Source organism: Chlorocebus sabaeus, chromosome 20 (assembly GCF_047675955.1).
Source record: "Chlorocebus sabaeus isolate Y175 chromosome 20, mChlSab1.0.hap1, whole genome shotgun sequence".
Taxonomy (NCBI): domain Eukaryota; kingdom Metazoa; phylum Chordata; class Mammalia; order Primates; family Cercopithecidae; genus Chlorocebus; species Chlorocebus sabaeus.
Window position 1 is genome coordinate 83,000,515 of NC_132923.1, and position 18,421 is coordinate 83,018,935.

At 41.1% G+C, this 18,421-nt stretch overlaps 1 protein-coding gene across 2 annotated transcripts in view; it reads left to right on the forward strand.

Moving 5' to 3' along the window:
* NDC1 (NDC1 transmembrane nucleoporin) overlaps positions 1 to 18,421 on the forward strand; it is a 67,076-nt gene that overhangs the window by 25,544 nt on the left and 23,111 nt on the right. For both annotated transcript variants that reach the window (XM_007978687.3, XM_073007295.1), the window contains exons 9-15: positions 196 to 288; positions 2,371 to 2,452; positions 5,231 to 5,386; positions 9,218 to 9,463; positions 9,559 to 9,674; positions 13,089 to 13,139; positions 16,898 to 16,961. In XM_007978687.3, the coding sequence (XP_007976878.2) occupies positions 196 to 288; positions 2,371 to 2,452; positions 5,231 to 5,386; positions 9,218 to 9,463; positions 9,559 to 9,674; positions 13,089 to 13,139; positions 16,898 to 16,961 (808 nt within the window). The remainder of the gene's footprint in view (positions 1 to 195; positions 289 to 2,370; positions 2,453 to 5,230; positions 5,387 to 9,217; positions 9,464 to 9,558; positions 9,675 to 13,088; positions 13,140 to 16,897; positions 16,962 to 18,421) is intronic.

Genomic DNA, 18,421 nt, shown 5'->3' on the forward strand with positions numbered 1-18,421 from the left:
GTCTAGTAAAGTTGGGAAAGTAGCATTAAAAAAAATGGTGTGTTTGGGTTTATGTAACTTGTCTTTGCAAGGAGCACGAAATATGTCAGTTTGGTGTGCTGTCTATTTTTATAATAAGTTTTAATTTGTGCATGCTTATTGAATGTAAGATGATCATGAAAATAATCATTTTTGGTTTTTAATTATATTTGATAGGCTCATGTGTTTCCTGTTCAACCACCATTTGCAGAAGGGTCAGATGAGTGCCTTCCGAAAGTGTTAAATAGCAATCCTCCCCCCATCATAAAGGTACCAAAACTGTGTTTCATATCTTCACACAGTTATCTCTAACTTTATTCAATAAACTTAATATTTAGCATATTTAAGTAGTTGTATTTTTGAGGGCCTATAATATTCTCGTACTGGTATGATAAAAATCACCTACTTGCTAATGCTGTCGGTTTTTTCAATTTTCATTCCAAGTGACTAAAATGCAAGTGCACAGTACAGTCTATGTGTTTAAGCTAGTTAATTCTATATTCAGAAACAGAATATTTCCAAGCATAAAATACAGTGATATGCAGTAATCTACATTAACTTCTCACAGTTCATGATAGCATAACAAAACATTATTGATTTTTTGATCACTGGATCAAAACTTTCACTCTTGTATTAGTTGGCTTTTGTGATCAAAGATAGTGCTTAGTAATGTATAGATATTCAGTGAACTCTCCTTAAGTATGAATTGCTGGTAATGATCCTAAAACTAATTACAATCAAGAATTTAAAGAAATTGCAGTAATTTTACAAATCAATCTAAGTAAGCATAAATGGTTTAGATTGAATTTGCAAGTTGAAATTTTAAGCTAGATCTACAATATGTGTGATCCTGTTAAAAGGTCCTTTAGAAACAGCTAAAAGAGGCCGAGTGTGGTGTTCAGCACTTGGGAGGCTGAGGTGAGAGGATCACTTGAGCCCAGGAGTTCAAGACCAGCTTGGAAAACATAGGGAGACCTCATCTCAACAAAAAGTAAAAAATTAGTTGAATGGCACGGTGGTACATGCCTGTGGTCCCAGCTACTTGAGAGGTGGAGGCAGGTACATTCCTTGAGCTTAAGAGTTGGAGACTGCAGTGAGCTGTGATCCTGCTACTGCACTTTAGCCTGGGTGACAGAGTGAGACCTCATCTCTAAACAAACAAACAGAAATGCTAAAAGAAAGTAGTTAGAACCCAGTTTTGATCACACTCTAAAGAATTTATAAACAAATAAGGAAATGAATTACTTTTAAATACTAATTATAACTAATTTGTTAGAGAAACTTAAAAGTATCAGTTACTCATTTGGTTATTTACCAAATATTTATTTAATGGTACATCGGTCTCTGCTAGTTGTTTATGGTAGAATGATGAATAAGAATGATGAATGATGAATAGCACAGCCTAGTGGAAAATATAGACACCCAAAATAATTAAAATGTACTGTGTCAAGTACATTGGGACCTCTTTCTTTGCTTGGGACCAATAAAAGAAAACTTCAGAGAGGGATGCTGTCTTGAAGGGTGAGTAAAGAAGTTTGCCTGGGAAAAGATGAAAAATTTCAGTAAAGAAAAAAGAAGTGATAAGGCGGGTGGGCGTGGTGTCTCATGTCTGTAATCCCAGCACTTTGGGAGGCCAAGACAGGTGGATCACTTGAGGTCAGGAGTTTGAGAACAGCCTGGCCAACATGGTGAAACCCCATCTCTACTAAAAATACAAAAATCAATTGGGTGTGCTGGTGCGTGCCTGTTGTCCCAGCCACTTGGGAGGCTGAGGCAGGAGAATCGCTTGAACCCGGAAGGTGGAGCTTGCGGTGAGCCGAGATCACGCCACTGCACTCCAGCCTGGGCAACAGGGTGAGACTTTGTCTCAAAAAAAAAAAAAAAAAGAAAAAAGATTAATAGGTATCACGTGCTAGGCACTGCCTTTGGATGTGGTAGCAAGATTTTCCATTTTTTTGTGGGCCGCACAGCTTGGTGGGTGGAATCAGATGAGACAAGTAAACATTCAATTACAATACATGATGTTAGTGCCATGGTCGAGAGCTATGTGAGTGTATGTTTGTGTGAGGAAAACCAGGGAAAGATCCAGGAGGAAGTGCTGTTTCAATTTCCCACCACAGAGATAGGAAAGAGCACAGAGAATTCTGTAGTTCCTTGTAGCTGGAACTTGTAGGTAGGGAGGGTAGAGGCAGGAAAGTTCTGGAAGTCTAGAAAGGAAGGTTATGGTTCTGAGATTTTTTTTTTCATGAAAAAGTTTAATTAATTTCCTCTTGGATATATAATGATGAACCCAATTAGATTTTATGTAAAGGTTAAAAAAAATTAAATAATATATGTTTTTCCCCCTTTTAGTATTTAGCCTTGCAGGACCTGATGTTGCTTTCTCAATATTCTCCTTCACGAAGACAAGAAGTTTTTAGCCTCAGCCAACCAGGTATTGCTAAAAGTAATAGACCTGATTAGGCATATGTGTGTAGAAGGTAATTCACTTAAAGTTTTTGGTGAGAATCACGTATTTAATAAAATATCAGATATTGGTGAGTCCATTAAATGAAGTATTGAATTAAATCTTACACAACTTAAGCATTTATTTCCTTCAGCTCCTTCATTTCCTTAACCTGAAGAAATTGTGCAGTACATTGACAATTTTAGGGCAGAAAAATACAGTTTAAGAATTCTAAAAGTTTGGCTGGGCGTGGTGGCTCACCCCTGTAATCCTAGCACTTTGGGAGGCCAAGATGGGTGGATTACTTGAGCTTAGGAATTCGAGAACAGCCTGGGCAACATGGTGAGACCCTTTCTCTACAAAAAATACAAAAAATTAGCCCAGCATGGTAGCATGTGCCTGTAGTCCCAGCTACTTGGGAAGCTGAGCGAGGAGGATTGCTTGAGCCCAGGAGGTTGAGGCTGCAGTGAGCCAAGATTGCGCTACTGCACTCTAGCCTGGGTGACAAAGTGAGACCCTGTCCCCCTCCCTACCCCAAAAAAGAATTCTAAAACTTTTAATGCTATGAAGGATCTTAAAAATTAGGTGGTCTAATCTCTAGATGGGAGATTTAAGTCTCAGAGATTGGGTTAAATAAAGTTAATGTCAGAATTGGAATAAGAGTCCTGTCATTTGGCTCCATGTATAGGACTCCTCCTTCTGCTATGCTACTCTGCCTCCCTTTTAAAAAAATTAGGAAGAAACTAGATTTGATGATGACTCAAGGATGCTCTCAGCAACTCTGAAAGACTTATCCACTGTTCTTGCCATGCTGTTCAAGACTGTGACTTTGCCAGTTCTCTGTTGTTCCTAGAGGGAAAACAGTCCAGTCCCAGGCACCAGTGGGAAACAGAACCTGGGTAGCTTTTCTTCTGTTTTTTTAAGAGACAGAGTCTCACTGTATCACCAGACCGGAGTACAGTGTCATGATCACAGCTCACTGTAACCTCAAACTCCTGGGCTCATATGGTCTTCTCGCCTCAGCTTTTCAAGTAGCTAGTATTATAGGTGCACACCAGGTGTGCACCACCACACCTGGCTAATTTTTTTTAAAGTTTTGTTGAAACACGGTCTTGCCATGTTTCCCAGGCTGACCTTGAACTCCTGGGGTCAAGCAGTTCTCCTGCCTTGGCCTCCCAAAGTGTTAGAATTACAGGTGTGAGCCAGTACACCCATCCAACTTTTCATCTTCTTTTTAATGATTTCTTAATTATTTTGCCAAGCTTGCGAATTACCAGATAAAACACTGGATAATAAACCTTCTACAGTTAAATGTTATATGGAAATAAAATCCAGTTATATAAAAATATAATTGACTGGAACCACTCTCCTTTTAGTAGCATGAGAAACCCAGAACTGCTACTGTGGAAAATTAGCTATAACAATGCTTTTCTATCAGATTTGAGTTAACCTAGGAATTCTATACTCTAAATATTTTTTACCAGAGATTCAGGTAAACCGTAAAAGGGTGGCATTTGCTCTGCCAGAGAGTGTGCATTCTAGCACATAATAAAATTTAATTGGCTGGGTGCGGCTCATGTCTGTAATCCCAGCACTTTGGGATGCTGAGGTGGGAGCATCATCTGAGGTCAGGAGTTTCAACATGGTGAAACCCTGTCTGTACTAAAAATACAAAAATTAGCTGGGCATGGTGTTGCACACCTATAATCCCAGCTACTCGGGAGGCTGAGGCAGGAGAATTGCTTGAACCCGGGAGGCAGAGGTTGTAGTGAGCTGAGATCCCACCACTGCACTCCAGCCTGGGCAACAGAGCAAGACTCCATCACAAAAATAAACAAACAAAAATTTAATTGGATGGTTACACAGTTCCTAGTGTACCCAAATTACAGTAGTACAAAATATCCTGAGGCCTAGTGATAAGGGTGTTGTGCGTGTGTGTTTGTAGGTTAAGAGGTATTCCTCTGAGTTGTACAGTGAGGGGAGTGTTTAAGGAGAGATCCAAGTGAAGAGGGAATGATCATTTGGCACATAGGATAGGGAAGCCAGTTTTCAGTGGACTTCTCTGCTATTTATGCATAATGAACCTTGCTTGATTTTTATATAATAACTCTAGGAGACAAAGATCTCCTATGAGAAATAAGGGAATTTTTAAAGGAATAGGACACAGTAGTTTAAGTTAAATAATAAGATAATAGATCTGTAAGCTCTCTGAGTGTGAAGTGTGATCATTATTAATGAGTTACAGATGTAACAGCAAATAGGGGCTATTATATACATGAAAATGTAAGGAAGCCCAGGGGTCAGACACAACAGTTTAGAGGTCACTGGGGACCATGGAGGTGCATCTCATTGGACATCCTAGTGTTCATTGTCTTAGTTCATTGTTCACAGTCATAGCAGTCTGTTTAATACTGCTAGTGAGGTAACCCTGGTCTTTCTCACTTAACCTGTGATCTAGTGTTTGGCTTTATTTTAGCGACCAATTTGAGAGGTTTTTTTTTTCTTTTTCTTTTTTTTGGTATGTGTGTGGTAAAATAGTAAAATAGCAAGTTTTTGCTTGTAGACTTTTGGGAAACTTAATTCATCCAAATATTCATTGAACTCCTGCTGTGTATTAGATGTCATGAGTATAAACAGTAGCTTCACTAAGAAAAGTGGGTCCTGATGCAAAGTGTAAAGTAGAATTTCTTACTGACCTTTTCCCCCACTTCAAGAGGAGAATATAAGATTATTTACATTTTAAAAGCTGGTGTTTGGACCTCCTAGGTGGACATCCCCACAATTGGACAGCCATTTCAAGGGAGTGTTTGAATCTTTTAAATGGTATGACTCAGAAACTGGTTCTCTATCAAGAAGCTGCTGCTACAAATGGGAGAGTGTCTTCATCTTACCCAGTGGAACCTAAGAAATTAAATTCTCCAGGTAATCCCTAGGACTACTAAGAGGGGAAAACATTTACATTTTATTTCCTAAGAAAGATGTCCGTAGTAGACTGGGCGCGGTGGCTCACGCCTATAATCCTAGAACTTTGGGAGGCGGAAGTGGGCGGATCACAAGGTCAAGAGATTGAGACCATCCTGGCCAACATGGTGAAACCCCGTCTCTACTGAAAATACAAAAATTAGCTGGGCGTGGTGGCATGTGCCTTTAGTCCCAGCTACTCAGGAGGCTGAGGCAGGAGAATCGTTGAACTGGGGAGGCGGAGTTTGCAGTGAGCTGAGATTGCATCACTGCACTCCAGCCTGGCGACACAGCGAGACTCTGTCTCAAAAAAAAAGGCAGAGATGACTGTAGTTAATCTAAGGATACATATATGAGTGTGAGGTGTATATTTTTAGGGAAAATTGATCCAACATAGCATCTCATATTGAACCAAAAAAAAGACCTGGGTATCATTGTAGATTGAAAAAATTAAGCCCAAGACATCACGTTGTACACTCTTAAGTATGTGCAGTTTTTCATTGGTAAATTTCAAACAAATTAAGTTCAGTGTGGTGTTAGCGTTAAAAACACTACCAAAATGATGGCTATTAAATAGGAGACTTCAGCTTACTTTAGTACAAAGCCAGGTGAATTTTCGCAGATAATATTCGATGCTGTTCTGGTTGCAGTAGCCCAGAGACAAAAAGTTGCCGTCCCAGAGAAGAGCAGCTGAGACAATTGGGTGATTTGGGAGTGGGGCATAATGTTAGTACCCGCTCCATTTAAAAGACAAAAGCTGAGGGGAAGTAAAGGTGGAGGAACCTGTCTTGTTCACCAAATCCCTTAAGTAGAAGATACCTGTGAATGTAAGACTGATAAAAGGACTTAATGTTTCACGTGTTTTGGAGCCAGGCATTTAGTGAAAATGGATGAAACTGGCTGGGTGAGGACAGTGGTGAACCTGCAAGGATGGGCTTCATCTGAAGGGGGAAGCTGTTGGTTAGCCCTGCTTCATTGTTCCCGTATGGGACTTTGGATCCCATTTGTGAAGTCTTTTTGAAAAAGAGAAGGCTGAAATCTCAAAATTTTGAGGTGAAGTCTTTCAGTTTTTAAACATTGGCAACTAATCTTGATACTTAAAAATCACTATATGGATCAAAGCAAACTCATCGAGTTTCAAAGTCATTACTCTGGTGGGGTCATAGTCCCAAAACAAATAGATTACACATGAAAAATGATTTAAATAAATTCACACATGTCAGATTTTGAAAGGTTTGAGAGTGTTTCAGATGTTAATCAACTTTCAGATCAGCATTCCTCTATTCAACAAATACTTATTGAATTCCTACTACATACCAAGCAGTGTGCTAGAAGCCAGGGAATCACAGATGAAAAACACTCTTGGATCTGACCTTTTAGTAGAAGGCACACAAATAATGATGCAATATAACTGCCAAAAGGAAATCTGTCCAAAATGAGCCCAATTGGGTAAGATGATGTTTGATGATGAAAGGAAGCCTTGTTTGCAACAAAAAAAAATTTAGATTTTATTCTATAGGGATATGGAGCCATTGGAGAACTTTGAATAGGCTAGTTCCATCAAATTAGCATGTTAGAAAGATCATTGTAATTCTGAGTTGGGTAGATCATGAGTCTGACCACATATGGAGCATTCATTATTGTAAGTTTTTGTCATATACCATCACTCAGCCATATTTTGAGGAATAATTGTAAAACTCTTAAACTCCAGTCTTAATTTTTTTTTTTTTTTTTTTTTTTTTTTTGAGACGGAGTCTCACTCTGTCGTCTAGGCTGGAGTGCAGTGGCCGGATCTCAGCTCACTGCAAGCTCCGCCTCCCGGGTTTACGCCATTCTCCTGCCTCAGCCTCCCAAGTAGCTGGGACTTCAGGCAACCACCACCTCGCCCAGCTAGTTTTTTTTGTATTTTTTTAGTAGAGATGGGGTTTCACCGTGTTAGCCAGGATGGTCTTGATCTCCTGACCTCGTGATCCGCCCGTCTCGGCCTCCCAAAGTGCTGGGATTACAGGCTTGAGCCACCACGCCCGGCCCCAGTCTTATTTTTAAATTGATTTTTCAAAGATTTCTAATTTCCATTAACTTCTAAAAAGTCATATAATGGGCCAATTGTGGTGGCTTACGCCTGTAATTCCAGCCAGCACTTCGGGAGGCCGAAGCAGGCAGATCACTTGAGGTCAGGAGTTTTAGACCAACCTGGCCAATATGGCGAAACACCGTCTCTACTAAAAATATAAAAATTAGCTGGCTGTGGTGTTGCACACTTATAGTCCCAGCAGCTCAGGAGGCTGAGGCAGGAGAATCACTTGAACCCGGGAGGTGTAGGTTGCAGTGAGCTGAGATCATGCCACTGCACTCCAGCCTGGGCAACAGAATAAGACTCCTTAAGAAAAATAAAAAAAAGAGAAAAGTCGTATAACGAAAATTTGGTATTTGGGATGTTTAATTTCTTATATTTCTTATGGTGGTTTTATTAAGATGGAATCCAGCTGGGCAAGGTGGCTCACATCTGTAATCTCAGCACTTTGGGAGGCTGAGGCGGGCAGATCATGAGGTCAGGAGGTCAAAACCATCCTGGCCAACATGGTGAAACCCTGTCTCTACTAAAAAATACGAAAATTAGCTGGACATGGTTGTGCGTGCCTGTATTCCCAGCTACTTGGGAGGCTGAGGCAGGAGATTCACTTGAACCAGGGAGTCGGAGGTTGCAGTGAGCCAAGATTGTGCCACCCACAGCACTCCAGCCTGGCCGCAGAGTGAGACTCCATCTCAAAAAAAAAAAAAAAGAAAGAAAGAAGATGGAATCCTAATGCAGTGTATTTGTTTTTGTGGTTTGTGCTGGAGTGGCAAGAAAAGTTCCTTTGTTTTTGTATAGCAGACTCTATTACTAAATTGGAGAATCATAAGATGACTTTTGAAAAAGTTGTTTACAGATCAGATTTATAGATATTCTGGGCAAATTAGCCTTTGGTGTGACTTTTGTTAACTTGAAAGAACTTTCAGGCCAGGTGTGGTGGCTCATGCCTGTAATTCTAGCATTTTGGGAGGCCAGTGCAGGAGGATTCCTTGAGCCTAGGAGTTCAAGACCAACCTGGGAAACATGGCGAAACTGTCTCTACAAAAAGTTAAAAAATTAGCCAGGCATGGCAGCGTGTGCCTGTAGTCCTAGCTACTCAGGAAGCTGAGGTGGGAGGATCGCTGGAGCCCTGGAATTTGAGGCTGCAGTGAGCCGAGATTACACCACTGCATTGCGTCTGGGCTACAGAGCAAGATCCTGACTCAAATAAAAGAAAAGAAAAAGAAAAAGGAAAGGAGAGGAAAAAACTTTGGAGAAAATGGGGTAAGGTTAATATTTTTTTCCTGTATATGTTCACAATATAGATTTGTTTGTTCAGTCAAGTAATACTTAAAATAGCAATGCAGTAAAACTGGATGGATTCTAATGCAATAATTAAAGTTGCCAATTAGAAATAAAATGTGAATTGATGAGTTCATTCAAAATTGCTTAAAGTTAGATAAACTGACCTTGAAGATGAAGATATTGATGGAGGGGGAAAAAAAAACAAGAGAGACTATATCAGTCTGACAGAAGATGATGTATAAAGCTCTTTGAGTGGAGCTTGAATTGCAGTAGTAAAATCTGAATCTTGAGACTGTAATCCTAAATGGAAACAATCTACTGAGCTTTGGGTAAATGCGTTAAACAAAAATTTGGTATGTGTAAAATTTGAAAGCATTGCTTCTAGCCCGCTTGGATCAGATTGCCTCTTCATCACTGGATCTGTTCTTTTACAGAAGAAACTACTTTTCAGACACCACAATCTAGCCAGATGCTTCGGCCTTCAGTGCCACCATTAGTTAAAACATCACTGTTTTCTTCAAAATTGTCTACACCTGATGTTGTGAGTCCCCTTGGGACCCCGTTTGGCTCTAGTGTAATGAATCGGATGGCTGGAATTTTTGATGTAAACACTTGCTATGGGTCACCACAAAGTCCTCAGCTAATAAGAAGGGGGCCAAGATTATGGACATCAGCTTCTGGTGAGAATTATATATTTTCTAAGATTTTAAATGTCATAGTTGCAGAGTATCAGACAGCCTAAGTTCTTATCTTGCCTTTTCTTTTTTAAAAATAGATCAGCAAATGACTGAATTTTCTAATCCTTCTCCATCTACCTCTATTAGTGCTGAGGGTAAGACAACGAGACAGCCCAGTGTGATTTATTCATGGATTCAGAATAAACGTGAACAGGTAGGTTGATATGGTTATAGGATGTATATTTGCATGTAAAATTGAGAACATTAGGGATCTCACATGAGTAAGTCATCAGGAATAATAAGGGTTTTTCTCTTGATGCTTCATGTATTAAGTTGACTCAAATGAAACAGCCAATATTTGACTGGTTTGAGCTATACACATTGTAATTTCATATGGCTTAACCTGATAATCTGTGAATTATTTCATGTAAGAAATATTTGAGTTCTTTATATATCCAAGGTATGCTTTTAGGCACTGGGAAAAAAGCAAACAAAACAGAGTCCTTGCCCATGTAATATTTACATTCGAGTGAGGGGAAATCAGTGAGTAAGTAAATGTATTATATTCTGTTTCTCTGAAATATAAAATATCATTAATTGTAAGACTTATGTACTATTAAGAAAAAAATGACACCTTAAACCATGACATGCTATTATTGACTGTAAGATGCATCTCAATAGGTCATATTCAAGATATGGAAAATATGCATAAGAAGGAAGACATTTGAAATGTCTTAAGTCTTATCTAGAAAAATAGAGCAAGGAAGACAGAGAGTTCCTAGGGGAGTGGGTATCATTTTATGTGGAGTGATAAGGGGAAGTCTCACTGATAAGGCAATGATTGATCAGAGACCTGAAGGGAGAGCAGGGAGCAGCCCAATGGATCTGAGATGGGACTGGACTTGGCTTGTGTGAAGAACAATGTGGATACCAGTGTGGCTGGAGCAGAGTAAGTGAGAGGAGAGTGGTAAGTGGGTGATAAGATCAGAAATGTAACAGACACCCAGGGCTCACTGGGTCCATCGGCTGTAGTAAAGACTGGCTTCATCTCTGAGTGGGATGGAAAGCCACTGTATGGTCTTGCCCACAAGAATGATATGATGTAACTTACATTTTGAAAGTGCTACTCTAGGGGCTGTGTTGGCACTAAACTCTTGCAAGGTAGGTGTGGAAGCCCAGTTAAGGCTGTTGCAGTAATCTAGTGGGAGATGGTGGTGTCTGTGACCAGAGTGGTTGTGGTGGGGGCTGTAAGATGTGGTCAAGGTCTAGGTATGTATTTTAAAGTAGATGGAATAGGATTAGCTTATGGTTTGGTTGTGGTGTATACTAGAAATAGTGTTAACTGTTAAGGATTTTGGCCTGAAGATCTGGAATAATATAGTTGCAGTTTATTGAGTTGGAATTTACTGATGTTTCTGGAGAAGGAAATTTGATAGAGGTGAGGGGAGGGAAATCAGGAGTTTGATTTTGGACATGCCAATTTTGAGACACCTATGAGACAACCAGGTGAAAATACCGAGTAAGAAATTAGGCATATAGCAGTAGTGTAGGGGAAAGTTCTGGACTAGAAATGTAACTTTGGAAGTTTTTAGAGTATAGATAGTATTCAAAGCCATGAGACTCGATGCAAACTCTTGAATGAAATACAGAAGAAAAGAGATATCGAAGAAAGGGGCCCTCCAATAACTAAAGGTCTGGGAGATGAAGAATAGCACGGAGACTGAGGAGCAGCCTCTGAGGTGGGTAGAAAACCAAGGAAAGAAAGAGTTTCAAGGAGGAGGAGGTGGAAGTGTCAGATGCTGCTGATGGGTAGCCTGGGCGGGAGCTAAGAATTAACTGTTGAGCTAGAAATGTGGAGGTCACTGAGTCCTTGACAAGAGCTGTTGGCTGGAGTAGTGCGGACAAAAGCCAAAATGCATGAGTTCAGGAGATTGGTAGATGAATTGGAGACCACAAGAAAAGCCACATTTTTCAAGGAGTTTGTTGTAAGTGGAGCAGAAAAATGGGGCAATAGCTGCAAGGAATTGAGGGGTCAAGGAACCTTTAAAAAATTTTGAGATGGGTTCTTGGTCTGTCTGTTGCTCAGGCTGGAGTGCAGTGGTATGGTCATGGCTACACTGCAGCCTTGAACTCCCGGGCTCAAGTGATCTTCCCACCTCAGCCTCCTGAGTAGCTGGGACTACAGGTGCATGCCACCATGCCTGGCTAATTTTTTAAATTTTTGTTCTTTGTAGAGACACAGTCTTGCTATGTTGCCCAGGCTGATCTCAAACTCTTGGCCTCAAGCAGTCATCCTGCCCGAGCCTCATAAAGTGTTGGAATTACAGGGGCGAGCCACCACGCCCAGTCGGGAGAAATTATAACATGTTTGCTGATGGAATGACTTTATTAATAGGGAATTAATGGTTAAAGGCATTTTATAAACTTCAGGATCCCATATGGCTCTATATGCCATTAGTACTGCTGTGTCACTTTTACCCAACCAGACATGTACTGCTTACTGCAGCCTTCTGACTAGTCGTGCAGCTTCGGGTGAGAGTATGGTAGGAGCAGCTTCACTTTTAAGTTAGTTCGGTTAGCTTTTAGCTGATACTAAGAACATTTTTTCCCCCGGGATTGTCAACTAGTAGAAAACTACTTTGTGTCTTAAGATATTTTTTTTCCTGTAATCTCAGCACTTTGTGATGCCAAAGTGAGAGCATTGCTTGAGCCCGGGAATTTGAAACCAGCATGGGCAACATGGCAAAACTCCATCTCTACTAAAACTACAAAAATTAGCTGGGCGTGGTGGTGCATTCCTGTAGTCCTAGCTACTTGGGAGGCTAAGGTAGGAGAATCACCTGAGCCCAGAAAGCAGAGGTTGCAGTGAGCTATGAATATGCCACTGCACTCCAGCCTGTGTGATAGAGTGAGACCCTGTCTCAAAAAACAAGATTTTTTTTTCCCTGTGAGAGAAACATACTCTTTTTTGGGGTATTAAGAGGTTAAAGGGCAGGACAGTTATAGAGAATTGAGAAATAATATGGCCTTGAGAAATATCTCCAGTCTGTAATCCTAGCACTTTGGGAGGCTGAGGTGAGAGGACTGCTTGAGCCCAGGAGTTTGAGACCAGCCTGGGCAAGATGGTGAGACCCTGTCTGTACAAAAACATTTAAAAATTAACTAGGCATGGTGGTATGCCTGTAGTCCCAGCTACCCAGGAGGCTGAGGTGGGACAGTCTGTTGAGCCCAGGAATTTGAGGTGGCAGTAAGCTGTGATCATATAACTGCATTCCAGCCTGGGTGTCAAAGCGAGACCCTGTTTCTGAAATTAAAAAAAAAGAAAAAAATTTCACCAAAATCACTTAGAATTTTTTTTTTTTTTTTTAATGTCAGGCCTCTAATTTGGGGGTTAAATGTGTATACATGGGAATACAGTTTAGGTTAGTTGGCTCATCTTGGTTATCTAATTTATAGTACAAAGGTATTTAGTTACATGGCGTATCTAAGTATTATTATTCTTTGCCCACAAGATGTGAAGTGTTTCATTTTTTTATTTAAGTTAGTGTCTGGAAGAACTAGGAAATGTGTTATATTAGAATAGAATTTAAAAGGTAAATGTGTTAATTCTTCCTTTTTTCCAACTCAGGTTAAGAATTTCTTGTCAAAACGGGTGCTGATAATGTATTTTTTCAGTAAGGTAAGAATATGTGGTTATAGCGTTGGGAATGGGGAGGGAGGAAATGAAATATGAAATAAAGTAGCAGATAGGATCTGACTTGTAAATATTTTATAGCTTAATCCTATCAAGCCAGGCAGCTTTGCATAGTGCTTCACTGAACCTCCGTTTTAACAATAGTTGCCCTAGACACACATCTCACTTCAGTGGCTTCCGAAGCTTGACTGTCTAGTTGCCTCTCGAGTCTCTTGGCTGCTGGCAGCTTTGTGTTGATAGGCAACACGGACCCCTTCCTGCTGTCTGGATCTTCACAAAGTGAACAAATTTGTGTGACTATCTGGTGCTTCTTGACTCATGTCCTACGAGCATCTTTGTGACCAGTTTGGTGTTCAAAAGAGAGATGATGATATCACAGGTGTTAAATTTATGATGAATAAAAGGTTATAATTTAGACCACACATGAAATGACTCCCCAACTTGTGTATCCGCTGTTCCAGCTGCCACAGGAGAGAAAATCTTAGTTGTAGAAGCTAAAGATTCATTCCTGTTTTTGCTGGCTATGGCTATTGTGTCTTTAATCGTTTGATGTGCAAAACCTTTGCCTTTATGTAGGGGAAAGAATTTTTGTTTTTAGCTTTTAAAATCTAGCCTTTCTTTCTGCAGATATTGCAGTATTATCTAATGTCACACTCACTCCATTAATACCTTCAAGTGAAAGTTTATATTGGCATCTGTTATATTTATTATTTGGGAGTCATACTCTGGTGGAAAAAGAGGTCTAAGCAACCCTGATAGAGTATAGATAACACATAACACAGTCATTTCAGGGGCTTGAAACTGCTTTTTCACTATGGTGGAAGGGACGATCCACCCAACTAGCCATTAACCTTTACCAAAAAATAATCCACTCTGGGCTCCCCATTAGAGGAAGGTGTCTTGTCTTCCACCAAAAGGAAGAGAGTTTGTCTGAAGTTTTACTTCAGTGCTTGATTTTAAAAGAAGGGGAAAATAACTCACCGTGAGTGTCTTATGTGTGCCATACTCTGTTTTCGCTTCAGTTCCCTCATTTAATTCTAACAGCATTCCTGTGAGATATGTATTCATTTTACAGATAAAAAGTAGCCAGGTGTGATGGTGGGCTCAGAGGAGTCAGGTAGCTAGCCTAAGGCACAGAGACAGTAAGTGGCAGACCACATGGTGACCAAGATCTCCTGTTTTCTTGAAAGTGAAAGGCTAATTTTGATCCCAGTTTTGCAAGTGGATCTATTATATGATAAATTATAGACAGTGCTGCTATTTGATGTTAAAAAATGTAACTTAATAGGCTTGTTATATGGTACTTAATAGGCTTCATTGGGTAAATAACCAAAGACAGCATTTGTTAAAATGGACAAATCGTTCCACCCTATTCCATGGTGGTATGTTAAAGAAGGTTAGGCAGCGTGAAATCATGTCATTTGCAGCAACATGGATAGAATTGGACATCATAATCTTCTTTTTTTTTTTTTTGAGATGGAGTCTTGCTGTGTCGCCCAGGCTGGAGTGCAGTGGCGTGATCTTGGCTCACTGCAAGCTCCGCCTCCTGGGTTCACTCCATTCTCCTGCCTCAGCCTCCCAAGTAGCTGGGACTACAGGTGCCCGCCACCACCCCTGGCTAATTTTTTGTATTTTTAGTAGAGATGGGGTTTCACCATGTTAGCCAGGATGGTCTCGATCTTCTGACATCATGATCCTCCTGCCTCGGCCTCCCAAAGTGCTGGGATTACAGGTGTGAACCACTGCGCCTGGCTGGACATCATAATCTTAAGTGAAATAAGTCAGGCACAGAAAGATAAATATTGCATATTCTTACATATGGAAGCTAAAAAGTTTGATGACATGGGAGTAGAATGGAAAGATAACAGAGACTGGGAAGGATGGGTAGAGGGTAGGAGGAGGGTGGAGAGAAGTAGGTTAAAAGGTATAAATACACAGATAGATAGAAGGAATAAATCCAGTGTTTGATACCAGAGTAGGATGATTACAGTTCACAAAAACGTATTATACTCAGGTGGTGGATACCCAAAATGTTGTGACTTGATCGTCACGCATTATATACATGTAACAAAATTTCACATGTACTCCATAATTTGTACAAATAAAAACATTTTTTAAACGAAGATTAGGTGGTTTTTCTTTGAGTGGGGTTGAAGGTAGACAAGAGCGATAACACGTAGGCAGTTTTGTTGTTGTTGTCTTTATTTTGGTTTTTTTTTTTTTTTTTTGAGATGAAGTCTTGTTCTGTCGCCCAGGCTGGAGTGCAGTGGCGCGATCTTGACTCACTGCAACCTTTGCCTCCCGGGTTCAAGCGATTCTCCCACGTATCCGGGACTACAGGCATGCGCCACCACGTGGGCTAATTTTTTGTATTTTTAGTAGAGATGGAGTTTTACCATGTTGGCCAGGCTGATCTCAAACTCCTGACCTCAGGTTATTGGCCGTCCTTGGCCTCCTAAAGTGCTGGGATTACCAACGTGAGCCACTGCGCCTGACCAATTTATTTATTTTTATTATTTATTTATTTATTTAATTTTGGGTTTTTTTTTTTTTTGAGATGGAGTTTCGCTCTTGTCGCCTAGGCTGGAGTGCAATGGCATGATCTCAGCTCACTACAACTGCCGCTTCCCAGATTCAAGCGATTCTCCTGCCTCAGCCTCCTGAGTAACTGGGACTACAGGCATGTGCCACCACGCCCAGCTAATTTTTGTATTTTTAGTAGAGACAGGGTTTCACCGTGTTGGCCAGGCTGGTCTCGAACTCCTGACTCAGGTGATCCACCCTCCTCGGCTTCCCAAAATGCTGTGATTACATGCGTGAGCCACCACGTCCGGCCATCCCAGGCTGGAATGCACTGGTGTGATCTTGGCTTGCTGCAATCTCAACCATCTGGATTTGAGCAATTCTCCTGCCCCAGCCTCCCAAATAGCTGGGACTACAGACGCATGCCACCACACCTAGCTAATTTTTGTATTTTTAGTAGAGATGGGGTTTCAGCATGTTGGCCAGTCTGGTCTCAAACTCCTGACCTCAAATGATCTACCCACCTTGGCCTCCCAAAGTGCTAGGATTACAGGCATGAGCCACTGCACCCAGCTAAGTTTTTTTCTTTTTCTTTTTCTTTTTCTTTTTTTTTTTGAGATGGAATTTCACTTTTGTTGCCCAGGCTAGAGTGCAATGGTGCAATCTCAGCTCACCGCAGCCTTCACCTCCTGGGTTCAAGCGATTCTCCTGCCTCAGCCTCCTGAGTAGGTGGAATTACTGGCGCCTGCCATCATGCCCAGCTAATTTTTTGTATTTTTAGTAGAGATGGGGGTTTCACTATGTTGGCCAGGCTGGTCTCGAACTCCTGACCTCGTGTTCCACCTGCCTCGGCCTCCCAAAGTTGTGGGATTACAGGCCTGAGCCACCGTGCCCGGCCCCAGCCAAGTTTTTTAAAAAGAGTTCCTGTAACCATTCACTTAAGTGATCTTTGTACTAATCCTCCGAGGTGGTTTGAGTATATGTAACTTTAAATTAGAAACTGAGGCACAGAGATTTAGAGACTTGGCAAGAGCCACATGGTAGAATGCTTTGTTGTATTAAATGAGTAATTACCAAGTTAAGTATAAAATAATTTATTTTAAATTTTAATTATTGAGAGGCAGCTGTGAATTTTTTATTTTATAGTCTACATATTTAATTAAAGGAAATAATGGAGTTTTCAGGGGAACTCACTTAAATGTTTTTGTTTTTATTTGTAGCACCCAGAGGCCTCCATTCAGGCTGTTTTTTCAGATGCCCAAATGCATATTTGGGCATTAGAAGGTAAGCATTGGCTGTGAACTGTAACTGTGATTTTAACTGTCAGTTAAATATTGAAGTATCATCCATGAAAGATGAAAGGTCACTTCTGGTCCTTGATCTCAGTCTTTGAATGTACAGATTCGTTTTTGTATCTTTGTTTTATGTAGATCATTTTGAAAAATATATTTGGGCATACTTCGATTTGGGCACAATTTTTTCTTGTATGTAAGCAGAGAAACTGAGCCTGGGTTCTTTTTTTTTTTTTTGAGACAGGGTTTTGCTCTGGTCCAGGCTCAAGTGTAGTGGTATGAACACGGCTCACTGTATCCTCCACCTCCTGGGCTCAAGCAATCCACCTCAGCCTCCTGAGTAGCTGGGGCCACGGTTGCACACCACCACACCCTGTTAATTTTTGTTTTAAAAAAATTTTTTGGGCTGGGCGCGGTGGCTGAAGCCTGTAATCCCAGCACTTTGGGAGGCCGAGACGGGTGGATCACAAGGTCAGGAGATCGAGACCATCCTGGCTAACACGGTGAAACCCCCGTCTCTACTAAAAAATACAAAAAACTAGCCGGTCGAGGTGGCAGGCGCCTGTAGTCCCAGCTACTCGGGAGGTTGAGGCAGGAGAAAGGCGTAAACCCGGGAGGCGGAGCTTGTAGTGAGCTGAGATCCGGCCACTGCACTCCAGCCTGGGCGACAGAGCAAGACTCCGTCTCAAAAAAAAAAAAAAAATTTTTGGACCAGTTGCAGTGTCTCACGCCTGTAATCCCAGCACTTTGGAGAGGCCGAGGCAGGCAGATCACCTGAGGTCAGAAGTTCGAGACCAGCGTGGCCAGCATGGTGAAACCCCTTCCCTACTAATAACACAAAAATTAGCCAGGCATGCTGGCATGTGCCTGTAATCCCAGCTACTCGGGCGGCTGAGGCTGGAGAGTCACTTGAACCTGGGAGGTGGAGGCTGCAGTGAGTCAGTATCATGCCACTGCACTCTAGCCTGGGTAACAGAGCGCAACTCGTTCTCAAAAAAAAAAAAAAAAAAAAAACAATTTTTTTATAGAGACGAGATTATCCAGTCTGGCCTTGAACTCCTGGGCTCAAGTCATCTTCCTGCCTTGACCTCCCAAAGTGCTGAGATTACAGGTGTGAGCCACCATACTTAGTCTTTTTTTTTGTTTGTTTTAAGAGATAGAGTCTTGCTGTGTCTCCCAAGATGGAGTTCAATGGCATGATCATAGCTCACTGCAACCTTGAGCTCCTGGGCTCATACAATCCTCCTCCCTCAGCCTCCTGAGTAGTTTGGACTACAGGTGCATGCCACCACACCCAGCTAAAGAGACAGGGTCTTGCTATGTTGCCTAGGCTGTCGAGCCTGGATTCTTTTATATCTTTCTCTACTTCAAAAAAGTGCAACAGATAGATTGTTTTTAACTTATGTTAACTTATGTTAATTATGAAAACTTAGTTGTTAAAGAGCTGTTTTC